The sequence below is a fragment of the Ambystoma mexicanum genome, chromosome 4p (assembly GCF_040938575.1).
Source record: "Ambystoma mexicanum isolate Mex_15411 chromosome 4p, UKY_AmexF1_1, whole genome shotgun sequence".
In the NCBI taxonomy this organism is placed as follows: Eukaryota; Metazoa; Chordata; class Amphibia; order Caudata; family Ambystomatidae; genus Ambystoma; species Ambystoma mexicanum.
The window spans coordinates 203,300,534-203,325,978 of NC_090927.1; the positions used below are offsets into that span (position 1 = coordinate 203,300,534).

The 25,445-nt window shown below is 46.7% G+C and overlaps 1 protein-coding gene across 10 annotated transcripts in view; it reads left to right on the top strand.

Annotated features, from left to right (window-relative positions):
* Window positions 1–25,445, top strand: part of HMBOX1 (homeobox containing 1) — an 802,934-nt gene that overhangs the window by 492,128 nt on the left and 285,361 nt on the right. For all 10 annotated transcript variants that reach the window (XM_069605709.1, XM_069605710.1, XM_069605704.1 and 7 more), the window contains one exon: window positions 19,288–19,441. In XM_069605709.1, coding sequence (XP_069461810.1) covers window positions 19,288–19,441 — 154 coding nt within the window. The remainder of the gene's footprint in view (window positions 1–19,287; window positions 19,442–25,445) is intronic.

Sequence of the window (25,445 nt, forward strand, 5' to 3'; positions counted from 1 at the left end):
AAAAGTTATTCTCTCACTTATGCTTTCCAATTGCCAAGGCCTATGCCCAGCACAGATTATAAAAGACGCAGCAAGAGATCTTGCCCCTTTTATATCCAAACTAATCAATGCCTCGTTCTCATCCGGTACCATCCCCACCAACCTGAAGCAATCCTGGGTGCTCCCATTGCTAAAGAAGCAAACCCTAGATCCATTAATTCCCACTAACTACCGTCCCATCACGACGGTTCCTTTCTTGCTCAAAATACTTGATAAGGTTGCTTGTACACAGATCCAAAAATACTTGGAACTCCATAAACTCCTGGGAGGAAGACGATCAGGATTCCGCCCTCAACATGGGACTGAAACCGCCCTCATTGACTTGAAAGTTCAGGTTGATGAGTGAAGAGACCAAGGCAAAACAGCTCTTCTCCTACTGTTAGACCTCTCGGCCGCATTCGATCTTGTGGATCATAAGGTCCTATGTGACCACCTAGATTCGGCGGCCCACTTCTCCACAGAGGCCATTAGATGGATAGAATCATTCCTGAGCGACAGAACCATGAGGGCCTTCTCCTTCAGCTGCGGCGGACCCTATCCCTATCACGTGCGGTGTCCCCCAGGGTTCTTGTGTCTCCCCCACATTATACAATATATTCACCAAGCCCCTGTTCGATGATCTGGACCTTCTGGGTATCACCTACACTAACTATGCAGATGATACTCAGATTCTCCTCCCACTTTCTGGGGATTCCGACAAGGATTTGCGTTGGTGAATAGTGTATTTCATCATCCAGGCATGGATGGCCACCCACGATCTATGCCCGAATGATGACGAGACCCAGCTTATCATCCTGGGCACCCACACTAACCTTAAGAAATTAGGCCAAGAATACTCATCATTCAACATTGACGGGAACCTTATTAAGGTGGCTAAGGAGGTAAAGACTCTGGGCATTTACCTCGACCGTGCCCTCTCTTTTGACAAACAAGTGAAATCAATGGCCTCCGCCGCTGCCTACACCTGTAAGCTCTTTAGGTCCAGCAAAACTTTCCTGTCAAACGATAACTGCATGATCCTGGCCAGAGCTTTAATACTCTCCAGGCTAGATTATTGTATTGCCCTCTACATCAGTGCTAATAAGGCTATTATTCAGAGGATACAAATCCTCAAAACAACGCCTTAAGAGCCGCACTAGGAGTGACCCGAAGATCACATTTCGATGGGGATTGGGTCCTCCGACGTATTCCTTATCTATGACTGTAATCACCACAGCTTTGCTGCTTCGGAAAATCTTTCTGCGTCAATGTCGATACGCTGCCCTCGAGGACCTCCGCCGACGTCACTGGATGTTATAAGTAGGACGCACGGCGCCAATAGCCTCAGTTCCGTTTTTTCCGTGAACATGTTCGCTTCGGAGATCTCGGCGCGCCTCGACTCTTGGAGTTTCTGTTCTTTCTCGGTTCTTCGAATCTGTTAGTTTGTGAAGTTATCCTTTGTGATGTCTTCCTCATCTTCCACCCCGCGTCCGGGCTTTAAGAAGTGTGGGGACTGTGGGTCCAAGATGTCGCTGATGGACTCGCACGACGCCTGCCTCTGGTGCCTCGGGGAGGCCCTTGACACTGATGATTATGTCGACTGCCAGTCGCTTACGTCCAAAGCCTTGCGGGAGCGCAAGAAGAAACTGTCGGTAGGTAAGGTGTCCAAGGTATGGCAGTTGAGGTCTGCAGGGCTTTCGACGGACGATTCGAGGGGTGACTCTCCGCATCGTCGTTGGAAGTCCAGTGTGTCTCGGTCCCGGAGTAGGTACCTCCACTCCTCTGCCTCTTCGAGGCACTCCCGGAAGCGCCGTCATCGGTCGCCTTCCCCGTCCTCATCCGAGGATTCCGCCCGTCGGTGGGTCGCTTATCCCACCAAGCATGCAACGCCAGAGGGAATGGGCTTCCTTCGGTAAGAAAATGCTAGCGATTCTCGAATCGCAGGGCACCGGTCTGACCGCGCTTCCGAGTGGGGTCGGTCGTGATCTGTCGAGAGACACCGCTTGCACGCCTTCGGGCTCGGGTGGTCGGCTCGATTCGCGGGAAAGGTCCCGCTCGGACAAGGGGAATCGTTCTCGTCATGCCCGTTCCAGGACCGTGTGAACCTGTGGTGTCTTCGAGGAAGATGTCGACGCCTGTGGCGCCGAGGTCGTCGACGGACTCTTTCGAGGCTCCGCCTCCAAAGAAGTCGTCGGCGCCCAGGCTGTCGAGGGACACGCTCAGAGCTCCGCCCTCAAGGCCTGTGTCGACGCCGTCGATGCCGCGTTCGGCATCAACGCCGATTCACTCTACGCCTTTCGAGGCTGTTTTTCGACGGGGGTACCCCGGGGCACGGTGGAACCCCCTAGAAAGGCTCTGGCCAAGGTCAAGCATGGCTTTGTTCCCCATTCTGTGCCCTGTTACCGCCATCTTGAGTACATTTTAGAGGTGGATGAGAGCTCTGATAATGGCATGGTTCCTGATACGGTGCCAGATGAGATGGGCCATAGCCAAATTGAGGACCTGCGTCAGTCCCTGCACGACGCCAGTGGTCTGGACACCTCTCCGGAGGTGGAGATTTGTAGACCTGAGCCTGGCACTCATGCCGACTCCTCATACCTGCGCCTTATGTCTAGGGTTACCAAGTACTTGGTGTGGTCTGCTCCACCAGGGGATTTTCTTCAGGATGATCTTACGGATATCCTAGACCAAGGTTGTCCAATATGCGGACCACAATGCGGCCCTCCAAGCCATTTCATGTGGCCCGCGAGGCTGTACAGACAACATTGAGCAAATAAAGAAATAAACCGGGCTGTGGTGGAGGACTGTTACTGCGGACCCAATATTGCAGAAATAAATAAATAAATTAATCGGGTCTACGGACCCGACAAACATTGAACAAATAAATAAACCGGGCCGTGGTCTGTAACTGCCTCTGGTGCCCCCAGCACAAGACGCAGTTACAGGCCACGGCCCGGTTTCAGGGGCGCAGAGTATGCGGCTGCTCCGTCCCCCCAGGCCGAAGAGAAGAGACGCAGTATGGATGGCCCTTTGTTCCATCCATACTGTGTCTCTCTCTGGCGGCCCAGGTGAAAGCCGGGAAAAAAATGAGGTTTAAAAATTGAGGGACAGATGCAAAGCAAGAGGCTCTTGGGTTGCATCTCTCCCTCAATTTCTAAAAATCGTTTTGGGTTGGGTATACTTCTACATCTGTGTGCACGGATGTAGAAGTACACCCAACCCAAAACGATTTTTAGAAATGGAGGCACAGATGCAAAGCAAGTCTGTCCCTCAATTTCTAAAAATCGTTTTGGGTTTGGTGTATTTGTACATCTGTGCACCCCTCTTGGCAAGAGGGGTGCACAGATGTAGAGGTATAATATACCCAGAGGGATCGAACCTGTGTTGCTCCTTGTCGTCTAGCTTCCAAGGCTAGCATGTTGCCCCTGAGCTATCCTGCCGAGACTCTGAAGATCTGAAGTACATTTAATGATACAGAACCAGAACTATTGAGCAAGTCTAACATCTTCATCATCATCATCGGAATAAATCAACACTGTTGTGGTTATACAAGAGCTAATATATTTAAAGGGATGGAATTACTCCGAATGTAGCAGCACTATTCAATAACCCAAAGTGCTTAAGCATAGTTAATTTGAAAATATGACACTTCTCACCTTTGGGACAGTACTGCCTTGGACAGAGTTTCAAACTGAAGAAGAGCAAGTGATCCGGGGTATGCAGCCCACACACACGCATGGCATTCCCATGCACCCACTTGCGCGATTTGCACCAAATTAGTGAGATTGTGGCATTTCGTTCTCCCATCCTAGTTTTGTTGCTCTGCCTTTTGAGGGCTACTACAACCTGTATGATTATAGAGGGGTGGAGTAGGGGCAGTATTGGCCTACTGGAATGCAACTGGAAGGCTGAAACCTCCTTCTTACTTGCCTTTAGTATATGCAGTGCATGCTAGCCAATGTTTCCACTGTTCTGCACCCCCCCGTTCCCCTTCGCACCAAGTTGGCGACTACGTGTAAATGTGGTAATATAAGTGCTGGTTATGTCACTACCTATATTTGGGCACCCCCCGGGAAATTCATAAGTCGGCTCCCCTGCCCGATTTATTTATTTGTTCAATGTTTGTCGGGTCCGTGGACACGATTAATTTATTTCTGCAATGTTGGGTCCGACCAATAAACCGGGCCGTGGCGGAGGACTTTTACTGCCTCAGGTGCCCCCTGGAATTGGATTATGCTTCTTTCATTACCACAGAAGTAATGAATGTGTATTACAGAGATAAGCTGGCATATGTATTGGGCACACTGCACATGCTCAGGCAGCATCAATAATGCTTTGTAGAGGACAATGCTGGCCTAAATTGGGAACAGCCAGCATAGACATGTTGCTACAGAGGCATATTTTGGGCACAACCAGCATGTCAATGTGTTACATCAGTGACAGTGCTGTCTTACACTGTGGACACATTGATCATTAAAATGTGTTGTGTTCTACAATGTTCTTGTCTGCTGTTAGTGACATGGAATGTACATGTTCCCCATTAGAACTGATTGTAAACGTATGACTTTTTGGTCACTTTTCCTGCTGCAAAATGCACAATTTCAGCCCCATATTTGGAAATAAAATCTTGGGGGGGGGGGGTACCTCCTCCCCCCCCAAACCCTCCCTAGATTGTTGTAGCTCCCTCGCTACGCATGGTCGCCCCCTACTATTTCCGAGAAATATCAACACATGCACACGGGAAGAAATCACAAGAAACTAACCATTGATCACTGCCCCCAACACCAAAAGCGATCTTTGGGACTGCATGGCTATGCCTGTGATGCTATTGTGTCAAAGGTCACACACCATCGCTTTTGAATATACTGTTTTGGGTCAGGGTGTTCACTTTTGGATCGCCAGCCCACCAGGTGACAAAAAGTGAATGCTTCGGCCCCACATTCAAAAAGGTTGGACAAGCCTGTCCTAGACCAAGGTCCACCAACTGACTCGGTACTGCCGTTCCATATGGCTCTACAGAGTAGGGTGGCGGTGGCTTGGACTGCTCCGGAGAGTCTCCCGGCAGTGGGCAGGTCTTTGCCGCGAAAATACCACCCAGCCAGTAGCGACCCCTGCTACTTGACCAAGCACCCCACTCCGAGAGTTTGGTGGTGCAGGCGGCTACAGCCCCAGCAAACCAGGCGTCGTATCCTACCATCCCTCCTGATAGGGACGACAAGCGTTTTGATGGTTGGGCGAAGAAAGTGTTTTCTTCAGGGGGTATGGCGCTTCAGGCGGCCAACTCTGTATGTGCCTTGTCTCATTTCACGCACACTCTGTGGAACTTTGTTTCCTTAGCGGCTGAACATATTCCCGAAGGGTGACGAACGGGATGGTTTCTTTGCTATGGTCCAGGATGGCAAGGATGCCATGTGTGAGGCCGTTCAGTCGGGTTTGCACATGGCAGATTGCGTCGGCCGGTCCATGGCAGCAAGCACCGTAATACGCAGGTTTGCGTGGTTGCAGAAGTCGGGGTTTGCTCCTGATGTGCAGGCCCGGCTCCTCAACATGACCTTTGACGGTGAACGTCTTTTTGGCAGCAAGGCTGACGAGAGCCTTGAGAGGTTGCAGACCTCCAAAGCTGCAGCGAAGTCGTTGGGTGCTGCAGTTCAACAACCTCCGCCTTTTCGTCCTAGGGGACAGCAATGGAGGGGAGGTTCCTTTCGTTATTACTCATCCTTTGGTAAAGCGAGAGGAGCTGCCAGTCAAAGGGGCCACCGTAGGAGTGCCAGGGGTGGAAAACAAGGTACTCGAGATACCAAGGGCAGTTGCCTCTTTGCCCTCAGGCAACGCCGCAGCAGCTTCAGCTCAGTCATGAGGCCATGTCCCATGGTTCGCCGGTTGGGGGAAGGCTGGCGCAGCATCTTGTAGAGTGGCGTGCCATTACTTCAGATGTGTGGGCTCTGGAGATCATAGCCCACGGCTACTGTCTTCCTTTCCAGCAGAGGCCTCACGACAATCCACCGGGGAATCTCTCGTTGAAGAGTCCGGATCAGCTCCTTGCGCAGGAAATTCAATCTCTGCAGGAGAAAGGCGCCATAGAACTGGTGCCTGTAGCGGAGAGGAACAAGGGATGGTATTCCCCTTATTTTTTGATTTCCAAGAAAGACGGGGGATTGAGACCCATCATGGACTTGCACGATTTGAACAAACTCCCCAGGAAGGACAGGTTCAAGATGGTTACTCTCAAGTCCTCCAGGCCCTTCAACTTCAGGACTGGTTGGTGTCTCTCGACCTCAAGGATGCTTATTTTCATGTGCCGAACCATCCAAAGCACAAGAAGTACCTGAGGTTCGCGGTTGGCGACTCGCACTTTCAGTTTTGGGTCCCGCCGTTCGGATTGACCTACGCCCCGAGGGTCTTCACCAAGCTCATGGTAGTGGTGGCAGCACATCTCAGGAAAGGAGGGATTCACGTCTACCCCTACCTGGATGATTGGTTGATCAGGGCGCGCTCTCCCGAGCAAGTCCTGGATCTTCTGTCCGTCACCTGCCACTACCTCCACAAGCTGGGCATCTCCCTCAACTTAAAGAAGTCCCATTTGACGTCAGCTCAGAGGCTCCAGTACATCGGAGCAGTGCTCGACACGTCCCTGGGGCTGTGTTTTCCTCCCCAGGTGAGGGCTCATCACATTCAGCAGATGGTGCACAAATTTCAGCTTGCCCAGAGTCTCCCTGCGATCGAGTTCTTGAGATTGCTCGGCCTCATGGCATCCTGCATTCTTCTGGTGCCAGAAGCCAGGTTGCGGATGAGATCTTTGCAATGGGCACTCAAGCTCCAGTGGTCTCAGTCCTCCGGCAGGATGTCGGACCCTGTTCAGGTGCCGTCCTCGGTCGCCCAGAATCTTCTGTGGTTGGCCGTCGAAGGCAATCTGATGAAGGGGGCTCCCTTTTGGCTACCCTGGCCAGAGGTGATGATCATGACGGACCCATCCCTCACGGGATGGGGAGCTCATGCCAACGAGATGACAGTCAGCGGTCGTTGGTCTCGGTCTGAGTCAAGACTCCATATCAATCTGTTGGAGCTGAGGGCCGTCAGGCTTGCCCTGAAGGCTTTTCTGCCGACTGTGTGAGGAAAGAATGTCCTGATCCTGACGGACAACACAGTGGCCATGCACTACCTCAACAAAAAGGGGGGAAGCAGGGTCACTTCCTCTGTGCAGGGAGGCGATGCAGCTCTGGTTCTGGGCAATCCAGCAGGAAGTTTCGATCTCGGCAGTTCATCTGGCCGGAGACGAAAACGAGACGCGGATGCTCTGAGCAGGCAGAGCGCGATCTCTCACGAGTGGTAGTTGGCTCAGGAGATTCTCCTGGAGATCTTCGTCCTTTGGGGGACCCCTCAAGTGGATCTCTTCGCCTCCAGTGTCAACCGGAAGTGCAAAAGGTTCTGCTCGCGGGAATTTCCTCCAAAAGGTGCCTTAGGGGACGCGTTCGTGGTGGAGTGGTCATTCCCACTGCCGCACGCGTTTCCTCCAGTCCCCGTCATCCCGCAAGTGCTGTGGAGGTTGTGAATGTTCGGTTCCCAGATGATCCTCATTGCTCCGGCGTGGGCCCGGAGGACGTGGTACCCGGACCTTCTCGATTTGTCCATCTGCCCTCCACGTCGTCTTCCCTACCCAGACTATCTGCTCTCACAGGGGCTTGCAAGTGGGTACGGTTAAAGGATACCTGGCGGCGCTGTCCATATTTAGGCGCTTGTCTGAAGAGTGTTCTTATTTTAAAATTCCTTTAATTTCTCAGTTTCTAAAAGGGCCATTTCCAGGTGCCAGGCTGGGATTTGAACCTTGTCCTCAAGTTTCTGATGGGTGCTCTGTTTGAGCCTTTGCATTCATGCCCTTTGAGACTGTTGACTCTTAAAACTGTATTTTTGGTTGCGGTCACTTCCGCTCGCAGAGTGAGTGAGTTACAGGCACTTTCAGTTGAGCCACCCTTCACTGTATTTCAGAAGGACAGGGTTGTCCTTAGTGTTCGTCCTTCCTGTCTTCCGAAGGTGGTGTCCGAATTTCGTTTAGGCCAGAAGGTTGTTCTACTGGCTTTTCATCCTCCTCCACATCCTGGTAAGAAAGAGGAGAGGCTCCATAGGCCGATCCTAGGATAGCTTTAAGCTTTTATATTTCACGCATGTCCCGGGTCAGAGTGGGCGATCAACTCTTCATTGGTTACGCTGGAAAGCGTTTGGGACAAGCTGTGACTAAGCAGACTGTGTCTCGCTGGATTATTCTGGCTATCTCTGAGTGTTACCACTTGGCGGGTAAGGACCCACCAGTCGGCTTGCGGGCCCATTCTACCAGGGGTATGGCTGCCTCTACTGCCCTACAGAGGGGTGTTCCTATATGTAACATCTGTGATGCAGCCACCTGGGCTTCGGTCCATAGTTTTGTATGTCACTACTCCCTCTATTCCATCCGTGGGCAGGATCTGGCCTTTGGCAAGGCGATCCTTTGCTCCGCAATTTGATTGGGCATTCTAAATTCCTTTTTCTAAATTATTTTCCCACCTCCTTGCATTGGTACTGCTTTGGGAGTCTGTCATAGATATGGAATACATTGGAGGACCCAACCCCTCGAAGAACAAGTTACTCTCTTACCTGGTAACGTTCTTTTGATGGGATGGTCCGACGACGTATTCCATATCGCTCCCTCCCTGCCTTCCCCGCTACAGAATTTCTTATGCGATTGCAGCTTACATTTCCGCAAGGCTTTGTGTGGTTAGACTGGCAGAAGTCTGGTGCCACACGTTCTGGGGAAAAAACTACAACTGAGGCTACGGGCGTCGTGCGGCCTACTTATAACATCCAGTGATGTCAGCCGTCGGAGGAGGTACTCGAGGGCGGCGTATCGACGTCATCGATGCAGGACGCAGACGCTGAAAGATTTTCCGAAGCAGCACAGCTGTAGTGATTACTGTCATAGATATGGGATAAGTTGTCGGACCATCCCATCGAAAGAACTTTACCAGGTAAGAGAGTAACTTGTTCATCTCAGTAACTAGGCGCCAAAACAACTGGCTTTCGACCCACAATAAAATCCTTCTAAAAACTGCATCCCTCACTCAAAAAGAATTAAACAATGCTGCCCCTAGTTACCCCATGGATAGATTCCATAGAAGAACATCCACTAGACCGATGAGACTTGGCAACGCCAGCTGTCTTACTATGCCCAGATTTAGGCTCACTAGGGCTGGTGGCAGCAGCTTTCCCGTGAAAGCAGCCAAACTCTGGAACTCACTGCCACAGCCTCTTAGAGAAGATCAACCTTACTTGACATTTAGACAGAACCACATTAACCTGCTCAAATCCACGGATATGTAGGTTTGACTGTTGCTTCTGCACACTCCCTCAAATATTTCCTGAAATATTTCTTGACACGTCTGCTGTTTATATGTATTCCACCTGTTTATAAGCTGTATATATGTTTTATTCTTTCCTGTATCTTGTATTCTGTAACCTAAGCCTTGCACCTGCCTTAACTGCTGCGCCCTGATACCTTCGGTCTGGTGCACATTAGAAATAAATAAACAAACATACATTTTGGACTGCTCTCATGACTACACTTCATGGTTATTTTTAGCGCTGTTTCCATGCAGGTTTTTAACTTGGAAGCAGTGTACTCCTTTTTTAGTTGATTTAAGCTAAATTGGTTGGTAATTGTTAGTAATTTTACATCTCGATGTTCCAGTGCTCTAATATTTGATGTAGAATCTTCCCTTTGCCGGTTGTCAATCCATGTTTCTGGGCTTTGCAATGCTTTAATATTTGATCTCCATTGTTTGCCGGCTCTCAGGCATTTCTGGGCCAATCTCTCAAACTCCATTGGTTTGAGGAGATCCAGGGATTTTACATTCGGGTTACTGGTCTTTTTCGCTGTTGATCAAAGTTCGGTAGTTGGCCAAGGCTGGATTGCTAGATTTCTCATAAATGTACGCAAGTCATTTGATTTCATCTTTGGTAATTGTTTCAGATTTTTTTGGTTTCCTTAGGACCCCTTTCCTCCCTTGCCTTTTTAATTTGTTTGAGTGGAAGGTTTGAAAGGTTTTGGGTATTCTTTAGTCCACTCCTCCGGCCACCCCTGCGGCATCACATATCCCTTGCTGTGTATTACCAGGCATTTCATGCCTGGATGGGATTATAACAATTAGATCTTCATCCGGTTTTAGGTTTTCAGATGTTGTGCAATTGGGTTCTACAGCTATCGTTAGAAGGGGAATTTGGACTGCTGACGCATTGTGGACTATGAGCACCTCTGAACTAGATGCCATGTTTGGACTATTGGTTCTTTCTCTGGGTTGAGGCCGAAGGCCAGTTGGCTCAGGCCCTGGCATCTCTATTCCTGGCTATTTCTTTGTTGATGGAGTAGCTTGTTTTTCTGTTCTTACCTTGATATTGTTCTCGGTTACTCATCTCAGATGATCCATTCCAATTCTGGATTGAGTAGCTGTAATAAATCCTTCTAGGAAGTGAATTTTTGCGTATAGCATGGCACCCAATGTGGCCTGGTCTTTCATGGAATCGTTCATCACCTCATGTAGTTTTAGAAATGGAATTCTACGATAGCTGTGGTTTTGTAGATTCTTATATAGGCCTGCAGCTCGTTCTTGGAAGGTTTGCCTCGAGTCCTGAAGAATAGGAGGATGGTAAAAAGTAGGCCTCGTTGCTGTTTGGTTGGTCATCATCCTTTCTTTGTTCGGCCTGATCTGGTGATCTTGAGACCAGTAGTGTTTTTTCTAAGTCGTCCAGTGAATCCACAGATTTTTCAAAACAGAGTTATTGATCCAAGTTCGCCACTCGTCGGAGCTCTGTATACCCCCTCCCTGAGTCAACTTTGTGTAGCGTTCTTTGGATCTGTGAATGTCTGTTACCAGTTTTGTTTCAAGATCATTTACTTGGGCTGTTGGTGTACCTCTTTTCACCACTTGGATCTGGGGTACTAGTTTGTGGTGAGCATGTACCTGCCCACCGTCTGGCGGTTTGCAATATGTCAACCTGGATCCTTTGAGGCACTGTTAATCTGGGCTTGGAGGTGCAATCCCTTTAACTGGAGCCCCTTTCCTCTACATTACCAGCAGTTCCCTCCAGTATCTCTGCATCCGTTATCTCTCCAAGATTCTTGAGGCAGGTTCCATAGATTTAATAATTTAAAATCCCTTTAAATGCACACATTTTAGGTTTTATTTTAGATTCTGCTTTTTTAAAGCCCTGTGTAGATTCCCCTTACTTTGCTATCCTTTCTGCCAGTTCTCAAGGTTTTATTTTATTTGAACATAACATCTGGGTGCTCCTCCTCTGGTGTCCAGTTTTATTTGCTGTTCAATTTATTTTGTCTAGCTCTGCATCTGTCCTTAGGACTGTGTATTTCGTCTTCTGTATAATTTTCAATATATTCTGTTTGGATTGAAATGTACAGGGGATGGATTTCACCATAAGTAGTCTAACAACTAAGCTCCTTAAAGTAAAAAAATAAGTATTTGGTTTCTGAACCCCTGTGTCTTCCTAGGATTATGGCAGGGGAAACTTGCAATCTACTAGGCATCCATAAAGTCACCCGCTGCCACTATTCTGCACACACAGAGCAGACCACACTATTTCTTACTCGCCAGGATTTCATTATCACTAGCCAGTGACTAGTGGCAAGTGCACATCTTGAGTCCAGATTTTGTCATGTCATATACTCTCAAGCAATCTTTTTCTTAATCGAAGGTGTGCCAGTATTTAGATTCTTTTATACCGTTTGCTTACCTTTCTGCTTGATTTTCCTCCCCTTGTTAAATGCTCTGAAGGTCACTAGTGGCTGGAAAACACGTTCAAATGGCTATCACTTGAAAAGGTATTTCTCACAAGTTGTAAAGCGATTGTTGGTTTGCCGAGCTAGGGGATTTAAGCATAGAAATGCATTTTGTAGTCTTGATGTCTGCTCCATGTCTAGATTAGTCTACATGTCATGTTGCTCCCCAACACCTAGGTGTGCACACCCTCCACTCCCCTCCTAACATGAGACTGGGCAATCTGCTAATCCTGTGTCTCCCCCACCCCCCTACCACCTGGGTGCTTGAGGATCTTTGCTGCCAAATTGCGCGCCCTCCCCTGTTGTTGGCTCTCTGCTTCCTTGTATTTATCCCCTGTGATCTGCTTCCCTCACTGTGTACTTAGCCCCTTAAACCAGTAAGCTCTCTGTTGATTCCCGAAACTAGCTCTGCACGCAATAAATACCGTAATGATAATTTCTCAAGTCCCTGTCCTGAGGTCTTCTCCAAACTGTCTTGCCACCGGTATGTATTGTGGCTTGATCCTGTGATTTGGAATCAAGCATACATAGAAAAATGCCCACTTTTGAATTGGAACAAAGCATTCTAGTCACCTTTTAATTGAAACAAGTTGTGTCCACCTGAGGAATCTGCACCTGGAGAGATTGATTTTGTTTCCAAGAATTCTTGGGGCTCCCTCATGAACCACTTACTCTTACATCCCGTCCCCTTTCCTTCATACTGCATGGGTGTCCTTTCCAAGGGACAGGAGACGGAACCTTCTTCAGCAGAAAAAATCTTCTTCCCGTTTAAATTTAGAGGCGTGCGGGGGTGCAGCCCTGGGAGCATGCGCTGCCCTGACTCAGCCGCCACACCCCAGTCCCCTTTTCTGCATCGATTGGAATGGGATGAATTGACCAGCGCTCCAGGGTTTGTCTTCGGCCATGTAATTCCAGGTGAGGATACTTCTTCTCTTCTGTCTTTTTATCATTCAGGTACTCGGTCCTCAGGCGTTGCGCACCTCCCCGCCGCATGTAGACTTCTACAGGGTTCAGCAGGTGTCCATCCTGTGATGGGCTCTTTCCAACTAAAGACCCCCATACCCTCTGCCTACATTGCCTTGGCTCAGACCACGGCTGGCAGGCTTGCACCACGTGCAACACGCTCTGCTCAAGGTCTCTGAAGAACAGACTAGCCAGGTGGAGGGAGCTCTTTCAGAGATCGCCTCCAAAGGACCTAAAGGACTTGCTCTATCATCGATCCAAGCCCAAGGTAGGGCTGCTCTTTTCCAGCGTACCCCACAAGGAAGACTCCTTCCAAAGGACTCACCCGTGCGGGAGGGACCGCTCAGGTCCTCATACCAGAACGAGTACCAAGGCTACATCAGCTACCAGCCGACAGGCCAATGGGTCAGTAGATCCTCCCGGTGACAGTGCTGAGGGACCGAAAGGTTCTTTTACCGGGTCTTCACCCGAGGGGCCACACCCTAGTACCGGCAGTATGTCTGAGGGTGTGCCTATACATAGTTCTACCAGCAGATCCACTGAGGGAGAAACGCCTACCAGGCTTCAGCCTGAGGAACAGGGTAGGCCCCATGATCCACACTCAAGAGTCCTGGACGGGGTGGGCCCAGTGAGCCGAGAAGGCAGCTCGACAAAATGTCCACCGTGCCAGACATTCGTGACATCTGCCCGATACCGCACCTAGGCAGGGAGAAGGTGGAGGAACCTGTGCCTAGGTGGGACTGGTGTCAACCAAGCATGTGGCCTACAGCCTACCCTTCATTTGTGCAGGGCAGGTTCCCGCTGCGTCCGTATGGGCAGGGTACGCAGGGTGATGTGCAAGATCAAGGAGTCTTGCCACCTCAGCATCATTCTAATAGCCCTGTAGTGGCCAGCCAGGCCATGGTTCTCGGAGCTGTTCAGCCTCTCTGAGAGACCACCCATTCGCCTTCCGCTAGGCCCAGCACATCATCTGGCACAGCAGGGGGCAGAGTCATCCACCTCGCTCCACAAAACTAGCCCTAACAGCATGGTTCCTGAGCAGGTCATGCTATGTCACCTCAGCCTTTCCCAGGCTAATCTAGAGATCAAACAGGGCGCCAGGAGCAGGGATATCGACCCCATTGCATGTACCTTGGACGACGTGCGTTCCTCCTCGGCACACCTCGCCCATTCAAACGTGCAAGTGGACACTTAACGCACTTAATTGGCAGCCATTGGGGCCTACAGAAACTCTGAGGAGGCGGTCTTTTCCTCTTCCAACCCGATTACCAAGAGACATTTGATGGGACTCACCAGACTCTACCCACCCATCAAGAGGCCACACCCTATGTGTGGTTACCATTAAGACGGCCTTGCTAGTGGGCCTCACCTCGGCTCGCAGAGTCAGCGAAATCCAGGCATGCTCGCCTCAGAGCCCTATACTACGTTTCACAGGGACAAAGTAGTCCTGCAGATGCACTCAGCATTCCTACTTAAGGTGCCTTCCGCATTCCAGCTGAACGAAGAAATAGTGCTGCCTACGTTCTTTCAGGAGCCCAAAGATGAGGCACAGAGTTCTGCACTGGCACTGCCTAGATGTCCGGCGTGCCCTGAAATTCTACTTGGACAGGACCAGGGGCTTCCGCAAGTCGGACACACTTTTTGTCACCTTTGGCAGATCAAAACCGGGGTAACAGGCCTCCATAGCCCGTTGGATGGTCTCGGCCCTCAAAGAGGCATACGATGGACAGCATAAGCCACTGCCATCCAACATGCAGGCCCACGCGGTCAGAGCCAAGGCAATCTCCATTGCATTCCAGCGGCATGTCCCCTGGCAAGTCATAAGCAGGACAGCCACCTGGGCCAACCCATCGGCTGTCTGCAAGCACTACTGTTTGGATGACGGCTCTAGATCAGACACGGCTTTCCGGCTTTCAGGCAGGCGGTTCTTAGAAACCTGTTTGCTTAATGAGGGTCTCCTCTCCACCCTCGGGCTACACTCCGTTGTAATCGCCCATGCAGTATGGAGGCAAGGGGATGGGACGTAAGAGTAATTATAAGTAATTCACCGTAGTGACTAACACGTTAGTCCCCTTTCCTTCTTACGTACCACCATCCTCCCCCCTTATAAAAACTGGTGTCATTAGGCAATGTTCATCTATTGTCGACGCGTCTATGGGGACTGAGATGTGGCGCTAGAGGGCAGAGTCGGGGCACTGCATGCTCCCAGATCTGCACCGCCACACGCCTCTAAATTTAAAGGGGAAGAAGGTTTTTTCTGGTGAAAAAGGTTCCGTCTCCCGTCCTTTAGGACACCCATGCAGTTTGGAGGAAAGGGGACTAAGAGTACGTTAGTCACTATGGTGAGTAACTTACAATTTTTGGAGCATGGAAAAATAAGGGAGGTGTAGCTAGGCAAGTCTAAGTACTGAATAGCTGATGAAGTAGTGACCTGTTTTAAGTCAAAAGGGGGCCTACCTGTTACACCTTGTACAAACTGTAAGCATTGTAGTGGTTGATTGTAGTCTCCAAATAGAAACGGTTGGTGTATAACAAGCAGGAGTTAAACAAAGTTCCTAATTCGCCCAAGAATGATTTTGTGTGTAGTTAGATAATGGTTTAGGGGATAAAGAATGTAAGTATTCAATATGTAATATTTGAATGTATGTAAGCGTTATATGTAAAAGAAAAGTGGAAGTCACCAAAAGGCTGTGTAAGAGGATTCAATTCAACACTACAGCTAATTCGATGCCTAGTCTGGGATACTGAATGGAAACCCTTATTGATATATCTTTATGTCCAGTTCATGAGTTCTGGATGACTACCCCTATATAACACCCCTCTCTTAGAATCCCCCTGACCCCACTGAGCCAAGAAGTAGTTCTGTTTTGCAAGTTTAAAAGGTTTATTTGAGAAATTTAAACAATATATATATATATATATATATATATATCACACTTTATAATAAATTAATATCTGATAGTACACTTAGACATATGATGTGGTTAACAATGGGTAATCTGGCACTAGCACACTTCTTTACAATCAATGAGGAGTTAGTATAGTATGGATAAAGTAGCAAAAATACTTTTATGATTTCAAGGGAAAAGCAATGAGGAATAAAATGCAGTACAGAAATACTTGATATGATTTTAGCAAAAGATAAGATAATCACTTTTTCTCTGGCAATTCACCCCCCTCCCCTATGCAATGTAAGAAATGGAAGGAGATGGAAAGAGGAATGCAATCAAATACAATACGAAATTCAGTTCCCCCCCCCCCCCCCCCCCCAGCAAGCTTAGAGAAAACCGGTATGAGTTTTAAAACACAGGCCCAAGTGCTTTGAATGTGGTGGCAATGAAGTGAGAAATATGCTGAAAATGCTTTTAATTCCCTTTAGGAGCTTCAGGGTGAGTGAGAGATACTTGGGATGAGCTCAGGCTCACTTTAGCAATGATTCAGGGATGGTTATTAAGAGGCAAACACATTTTTAGCAGAGGAAATCAAAAAACTGCTATCTTTTTACAGGTAAAGAAATCAGGCCAAATCGCAAATCGCGGCAAAATTCGCGAGTGCGTGAATCGTGATTACGGCAAAAGTATAAGGAGTAGCAAGTCGGTTCTAGGTTCGTTGGAAAGCTGAGATTCTAAGCTTTCAGAGGAAAGTTCCTAGGACAAACGGTTCCAGAGATATGAACGATTTTGTAAAGGTCGTTTTTCGGATTTAAAGTAAACTCAAAATGACAGGTGACAGCTTGCAGCTGCAGAATTGACAGGTGACAGTGGTGCAGCTTTAAAAATGACAGATGACACGATTTCTAGGAGGCAGTTCTACTTAGGTTAAAATAGTTTGGATTAGATTATTTTAACTAAGAGATTGGTTCTGCACAGTTCTGCTAGGTACTCACAAGATATTTTTTGCAGGAATGGGCCTCGCCATGGATCTGGTCAGGTTTTGGACTGGACCCCGGTTCTGGTCTCGGCACTTCACTGCGATCTGGGTCACTGGTTCTGCTCATAGCGGTCTGGGTCAGCTCTGCTCTGCTGGTCTAGCCTCTCTGGATTCAGCGGCCTCTGGTTCTGGATACTGCTCTGCTTTCCGGTCCGGATCAAGTGGATTCTGGATGTAACACTGCTTTCTGGGTACTGGCAAGAGTTCTTGGCAAAAGAATTCAGACAGCTCGCCCGGCTGTGGAAGAGTTTGCAAATGATTTTGAGGCCTGCTGACAAATACTTTTGCTTGCAGTGGGCCTTCTTGGTTCAAAGTTCTGTAGTCTCTGTTTAGCTTGGAAGTCTAAGTGTTGGATCTCTGGATGTGAAGTCGTCGGTCAGCATGCTCCGCAGCAAATGGAATTGAATGTCTCTACCTGTCCCAGCAGTCTCTTTTTATGTGTTTTGAAAATGGGTGTGTGCCTGGTCATAACTAAACCTGCCCCTCTCACTTATCATTGTCCAATTCCTCCTCTCTCCCTTGATTGGGGGAAGGAAATGTGAGTCAGAGTGATACTGTAGGTTTTATGGTCAGAGGAACCTCCCCTTGTCAGATTGCACACAAATCTATTTCTGACCCAAATACATATTTATCTATGTACCATTTTTCTAATATTGTAGTTCCAGTTAACATATTTTCTGTAGCACCAAACCATCCGATCCCTGTCTTTGTACGATGTCGTGTCCACGAATGACAGAATTCTCCCCTTTTCATCCAGATAACAACCTCTAAACCTTTCCAGATTTTACACAAATGTGCACCAGGGATATGGGTCACAGATGATAAAGTGTCAGATTTTTAACATGCCTACATTTGGAGCGAGACCCTATTTTCCGCTAGCAACCCCCCAGAATACACCGCAGGATCTTAACACCTCTTAAAATGTTCACAGAAAAATCACAAAAATAATGATATTACTTATATAATTCTGACAAGTCCGCACTATGAGTTATCTATCTTTTTTAAAATTATGCCCTGGTCAAAAAGGGGTGTGGCTTCCCACATCACAGGGTGGAATAACTGGTTTATCCACTTCCCCCAAGCTCAGCTGCTAGCAGAGGCACTGCCCATCCCAGTTTCCCCTAAGAGGAAGCCACTTTACGACCCCCCAATATAACATTTGCCTGAGTACAGGACAGGCCTTTGTTCAACTCCCTGTAGTCCCCAGCTGCTCCACCCCTAATCTAATTAGAGAGGTGACAACTCCTTTTGGCAAGGGGAGTGGCTGAGCAGGTTTCAACTCCTGTCGGGGGTAGTTGTCAGGCAGAATCCAGTTTCATTAAGCCAGGTTTCAGCTAAATGTCACTTTTTGTTCCCAGTTTAAATCACTTACAATTTTTACATATACATTAAATAATTTCTTCCTTCAAGTCATTTCAGAATATAGTTTTACATTGTATCCACCCCTTAGCAAGTCTTTCCTTGGTCTGGTTTTGTTTCATTTGTTCAGTTTTACACAAAAGTATGGTGGTTTTAAAACGCCGGCTTTCTGATAGTGGTGAGTACTGGTAATGCAACCATTTTTGGGACTAAGAAAATGAATTCCCCACAGTTCTGGGTTGCTTTTGGCAATCAGCATTGCCATTCCCAATGGTTTCAGGCTACTGTGTGTGTAGCCCAATGGTGGTTAGGCAGTGCCCTCCTGTGCTCACAACATAGGCAAAAATGGGTGGCAGCCTATTCTTCATGTTTTCCCTGTGCACTCTCTGGGGAGTTCTGGCCATCATGATGTTTTCCATGCCAGTACTGCACAGTTTTATTGTAGGGCTTGGATGCATGGGTAAAAACATCCCACAGCTGCCATCTGTTTTCCTGCAAAGCTCTTGGTCGGTCACCAGCTCCTGGAAACTTTACAACAGTTGCGGGACCAGTCTGGGTGGCATCCCGATTCTGGCTCTGGGCCACCCTGCTGCAGCATTATGACCATGTAAATATTGGACGGGCTTTGAAGCAAACTAAGCCAATAGATTAAGCAACTGCTCTCTAATGGGGAACGTTTATTTTTCATCTTAAGTACTCCTTTGACGTATGCAAGGGCTCTTTTTGAATTCTGTAACTGTTATTTAAATATGTGCTGTTAGTTGTATAAAGGGATGTCGCCCCTGTCATCGCTGCAGTGTCTAGAAAGGATGTTGTGTGATCCCATAAACAAATGTCTAGGTGGAACATATTTGCATGTGTATTCTAGTCCAATGAAATATATAACCTACATTTCTATCTGGGTAGAGAATATTTTTAAATCTTTACATTTTAAAAAGGAAATTAATAGAAGATAATTTTAATAAAACATGATTTCAACGCCCCCCCAAAAAACGCTTTGTGTAATGAGTGGTTTGTGTATATTTTTCCAGACCAGCATAGTATACAGCGTGGTTGTGAACATTTAACTACAACTCCCAACTGTATCTTGTCACACCACATCCTCTTGTTCCATTTATAGTTATTACTAGAGAACTCTGATGACAAGAAGACTGGTGTGTTTGTTTGATCAAGAAATTGACTATTGTTCCTCATTTCAGGAGCAACGCTAAGTATGAGGCCGGCTCCCATACCAATAGAAGACCCCGATTGGAGACAAACTCCTCCTCCAATCACTGCTACCTCTGGGACTTTCCGGTTACGGCGAGGCAGTCGGTTTACCTGGAGAAAGGAATGCTTGGCTGTAATGGAAAGGTAAGTCTTCTCTGGAAAATGTTTAAATGGCAAACACATGGCTGTGCTCGGAATGCGCTAAAATAGTGATGATCACAAAAGGAAAGTCTTAAAAGGAAAGACTTAATTAAATCATAGGAAGCACAAGTTGGATAAGGTGAAGGAAATGTCAGGACAAAAAGAAAGATGAAGTTGGGAATTGTCCTATTTTTCTGTACACGATGCACTAATTGATTATGCCATGGTGTCCAGAGGGGGGTGTTTGACTAATATTCGATAATGCAAAATCCTGCCACGAATGTTGGAAGATCATTCGCTAGTTCTGCAATTCATCCTCTTCAAAAGACCATTACATTATGATAAATAGCAGTTTAAACAGGAAACAATAACTGACCATATATTCAAACAACGTATTGTGGACGATGAAATGTATTTTGAGAAGAATACAGGATCAGTTCAAGATGATGGGATATTATGGGAGGCATTTAAAGGCTTCATCAGGGCTCATGCATCTCTTCAGGAGCAACTCATGAGGAATTAGTTGTACTCGCTACAGAAAGTTTACAGATACAATGTTTGATATCTGCAGATAAAGTCACTATTGGGTGAAATAAAGGAGAAGCTGGAGGAATTTCAAGAAGAAGCAGCAAAGGAACTTGAGTATGTATAATCTAAATGCTGAGCAAGACAATATAGGGAGAACAATAGACCTGAAAGAATACATTTGTGGTTACTCGAGCAAGAAAGGAGTATTACAAGTCGTACGTGACATGGTGGGCAATAGCTACAGATGAAAACGTTAATATTACATTATCAGCTTAATACAAACAGTTATTCACACCCAAAATGTCCATCTCAGAGTATGACAGAAAATATCCTTTGGTTGGGTGGAACAGATGCTGGGTGTGCTCATGATCACACCTATTATGGTGTTGGAATTGAAAGCTTATGACTAATAAATCATAATGGTATAAACCATATATCGAAGAACTTGCTCATTTCCTCCTCAATATCTATGAATCCTGCTCAAACCGGACTAATCTCCCTAAGATTGTCCATCCAAAAGACCATTATCCTTACCACAGACAAAATATCCTTGCTTAGCTTTGTGCCACCCAATATGTTAAATGACATTTCACATACTGTCAGATCAGTGGGGTTTTATACCAGGCAGAGCAGCAGAAAATAATGTAGGTAGTTGTGAGGGGTCAGCAATGCAAGGCGGATAACTTTTTCATATTTGTTCAAAATATGCAATTTTATTAGAACAGAAATTATATCAAAATACCTCACTTGCCCAACTCTACTGTGGGTTTCCCTACCTAACAAAACTAAGGGGAAACATTGTAACACAGGAATTCTGACTGGCCCTCACACTAAACACCAAATACTAAAGAAAATATATGGCAATTCAGTTAGCATCAACAATGACATTCATAATATATTGGTAACCTTTTATCAACCTGCCTGGCTGAGCCCTCCCGCCCTCCCTTTCGCAGGACTCGAGGTGTATTCGTCTTCAGTGTTCATCGAAAGAATATAAGGAAAATCCATGTAGGTAGTAAAGTCTCGGGTCAGTTCTTAAAGTCATTATCAGGGTAAAGATTTGTTAACCACAGTTCCAACTATAACACATGTTCTTCTTCTGATGGAATTAAGACCTTCCACTGCCTCAGAATACCATCAGTGCTTTTATCAGCTATGATGTTCATTTCCACTTCCATTTATCCAATATGACTTGACACAGTTCAAAAATAAATACCACCTCCAGAACGTTAATGGAACAAAAGTCTTGGTTAACAATGATTATTCGTCTATTCAGGTTAGAAAGTACAGTAGGTATATTTGTCAGGATGGCTGTTAGGCAATGTTTGTATGCAGTACCCTTTGGTACACTACACACAACTAGTACTACAGGTGTAAGAAAAAACAAACTTTGGTATAAATAAGCCTGTACTACACAGTTTTGTGGTAGCGTTGCTGAGCAGCCAGGCTTATCTCAAGAGGGAATGTGAGCTGTAAGGATGTTACACAGAGAACTATAATTACAAGTATTCAAATAGACTCTTATACTCAAGGTTTCTTGGTAAAACACTTCATTTATTTCACAGTCAGTTATAAAACCTTCACTAGAAGGAGCCAATCTATGGCACACAAGAATATACTTCAGTACTTCACAATATCAGGTTCTGAGGCATTTAAACTACTTTGAAGGAGGAGTTAAATGGCATTCAGAGCATTTGAAGTAGGAGCAAAAAGGTATAAGTTAATAAAACTAAATTACAGTTACTCTTAAACAGTGCAAATAGTTTGAGTTCCCCAGAGGAGTTTATTCAATGCAATAGGTTAGGCCAAAGTTAATGGACTAAAGTCTTGTATAGGATACAGCAGTTCTGGAAGTTAAGCGGAAAAGTCTTTGCCAATGTTCTCAGTAGTAGTTAGTAAAAGAAAGATTCATATGTCGGGTTAAAAGCTAACTAGGCCTGCAAGTTGCCAAAGTTTCAAGCACTTTCGCAGTGAGAGGTAAGTTCTCTCGGTCGGGTTTTCATAGTACCTTTCAATGAAGAAAAAGATGCAGCTGAAGACGTCTGTTCCTGGCAGTTCCTGCAGATCTCGCTGTTCCTGAGCCTCAGTCGTAGGAACAAGAGGGAGGACGTCGGGGAACTCCTGCACTGCACGGGGACTGCTCGAAAAAGCTGGCAATGGCAAATCTTCAATTTTGGTAGCTGTAGTCAAGCACACAAACTGGTGTCATTCTCCCTGGCTATTCGGTTTCCTGCGGCACTCTGAGGAAAATACAACCAGTTTCAAGAATGGTATCCAGGTGGCTTACGAGTTGATTGGTCCCACCAACACAAAGGGAGAAGTTGTCCTTGAAGGGCTTCTCTGTCGAGATGAACTTGGCGATTCACACCTGCAGCAAGGCTTCACCGGGAAAACCAAAGGTCCAGGAGTTGCAGCAGCTCTCCTCTTATAGCTTGTCTTCGGTTCTTTCGTTCCAGTGGTCGACTCTGCCCTCCAAGCCAAGAGACTTGCCTTTTTAAACCGTTTTCCCCCATTCATTCCAGCCTAGCTGCCACTCACCCAGCAGGGTGGCTGTCCTTGCTGGATAGCCAGCCAATCATGCCAGAGTGCATTTGGGTCTCCTAGGAGACTAGGTACAGGGAGTTTCGGGCACCTCCCTCACTTCCTGCCCACCCCAGACACTCGGGCGCCAGAGGCGGTCTTCAGTCCTGAAGCCCGCCAAAGGTGTAGGAACAAAGGGACCAAACCTGGTTTGGCGCGCAGAGACAAACTCCAGAAGGGCCTTTCCAAAAAGAAATGGCGAAAAAAGAAGACCGGGACCCGTTTAAACAAAGGAGGCTCAGACGCCATCTTGAAAAACATGGCTCCCTCGATTTAACACTACTGGAAATCATGGTAATTCATTGTAAAACCACTGCCACCAGCCATTTCTAGAGGAAAGGATAGCATTTGACTGCTACATGAGTTTCTAGACATAGGGGATTCTAAGTTACCCCTCCAGCACTCTATTGTAAAATAGTGTGTGCTGGTTCTAGGAATTTCGAAAATCTAGTAAAGTCAATTTCAATTTACTTTCTCTGGGAAACAGTAGTTTATCCCAGAGAAGGTATTTAAACCTTGGGACAGCCTGAAAGGCTTCCCTGTGTCACTGCAGGGTGCTGTGTGATGCACATGAAAACATGATGCCTTTGGAGTTGTCTAAAACTCCACAATCAAAGAACACAAGAGTGAAACACATATCAAAATACATGAGAGAGTGGGGAAAAAGGCTCACGCTCTCACCAGATTTTAGTCCTCAAAATCCCGCAAAGTTGCTGGGGGTCTCTAAGGTAAAGGGAATTAGCACATTTATGAGAATTCTCCCCAACAATGGCTTCTCAGTTCTGTAGCTTCTACTTCAACAACTTCACGTCTACCAGTTTACTATGAGGACATTCTCCTTGACCCCATAGCATTCCACTTCACTTGAACTACTGAAGTCAAGCATCAACTGACAACTCAACTATACCACCAGAGCTTCAGTACTTTATATTTCAAAGACAGGTTTGGACAAGATTCACCATAAGGCACTGCAACACCTTAAAATAAGCAAGGCACTCTTCCTCTGAATATCTCTTCAAAAGAGGCAGCCTCTTTGTCTCTCTTGTCTGTCTACAACTACAACAACTTCAGTATTATATATAAGCAGCAAGGTTCCCGTTCACCAACTTTGCCTTCACCTCTTTGCCAGTGTCCGCCACACAATTAGCCAGAGGTCTTGCTGCCACTCTCTTGGCTTCTTGTAATGCTTGCACACTTGTATCTAAGGTAGGTATATCTTCGATTGGGCTTACAATAAGTATTAGAACAGTTTGTGGCTTGGGCAATGTTTGTGCTCTCTCCAAATGTAGATCTAGAATTAAACACTTGACTTCTTGTAGGAAGAGTAATTGTTTGTTACAATAAAGAGGTAAAGTTCACTCTTCACTTTGAAAACAAAATTAGGCACATGCAACCACTTATTAATGAAGTTTAAAGGCTTTAAGTGTTCAATAGTGGTGTTTCACAACAATTATTCTGCTTAATGAAACACACGCGACCAGTAATGTTCACTCTTCGTTTGGGAAACAAAATAAGGTACATGTGACCACTCATTCGTGAAGGTTAAAGACTTTAAGGGTTTAACAATAGTGTTCCGGTAGCATTCAGCTTCTACACAAGTAAAAGAAACCTTTCCATTCACATGCAAGTGCGACTTTCCATTGTTCCCTTGTTAGTAAATGCATAGAACAACTTTAGCTAATTTCTGCGTGAGTGAAGAATAGACTGGACGGTTGCTGGCAGTGCTTGTGCAAGGAATCCTAATACCAGGTTTTACTTACCGGCTTCTGCAATCCTTGTTATGCGGGTTGCACGACTTCCATGACTTCGGGCATAACTTCTACTGCTTCTGACCTCGTAGGGACCCACACCCTTCCTATGTTCAGGCGACTCCGGTCCGGTCACTCGATCAAGGAGCCCCTCTCGCTCTTGAGACCTACGACTCGCCCACAGCTCCTCGCCTCTGTCTCTGACACGTCTCCTGCCCAGCAACCACAGCAATCAGGCTCACATGGGGAAAGACAGCCTCTCTGTACGTCTTCCACTGCGCAGCCTCTGCACTTCAGAGTTTGGAGGGGGGAAAGATCCTGTCAGAACAAGCAGGTGAAATCTGATGCATCCACGTTCTGGCATCCCTTTTGGTTCTCCTACTTCTGATTGGTTTTCCAGCTCTGTGCCTTCTTCCTTCTGCTACTACGGATCGCAATCCAGTCACAGTTCCAGCTCCTCCCTTTTGCCTGCACCTGTGCGGGCCTTTTATGCTTCTCAGGTTCTTTTATTCTTTTAGGTATGGGCTGTTAGACTTAATTGCCTGACTACTACTGCAATTTGCATCTTCTTCTCGTCCCGGTACTCAAGGGATTATGGGACATGTAGTCCCCAACAACAAAGTTAATTCTTGTAGGTTTTTGTTTGACTTTAAGGGTAGGTTTGCTTCCCTTAAGGTCACTTAAAATTAAATTAGAATTTGATGTTATTGGAGAAGACAATGTATTCAAGGCAACATTCCTAGATTCCTTTACATTATACCTTTTGGGAGTAAGGAGTATGTGTATCCTGAAATACTCCAAAGGATCTTTCCATTGGTAAGGTTTTCTCTGGTTTTCTGATACTTATGTCCAGAACCACAATTTTATATGTGTATCGGGGATATTATAACGACAATAAGCCATTACCTGTTTTGGTAACCTGGAAATGTTTTCCTTTTCAAAGGACACATACCGTCTCATCCCACAGGATCTCCTCACCACCCATGGCCTTGTCTCCTCCCAGGTGATCCTCCTGCAGTATACCACCACCAAGGTCAGGATCAGAACGCTTCTGCCTTTGCCTGGCCACCTGGGAGGAGGCTTTAGGCAGGGTTTCTCTGAGTGATCCGTAGGATTCTTCACATAGTGTTTTTACTCTAATGCAAAATATT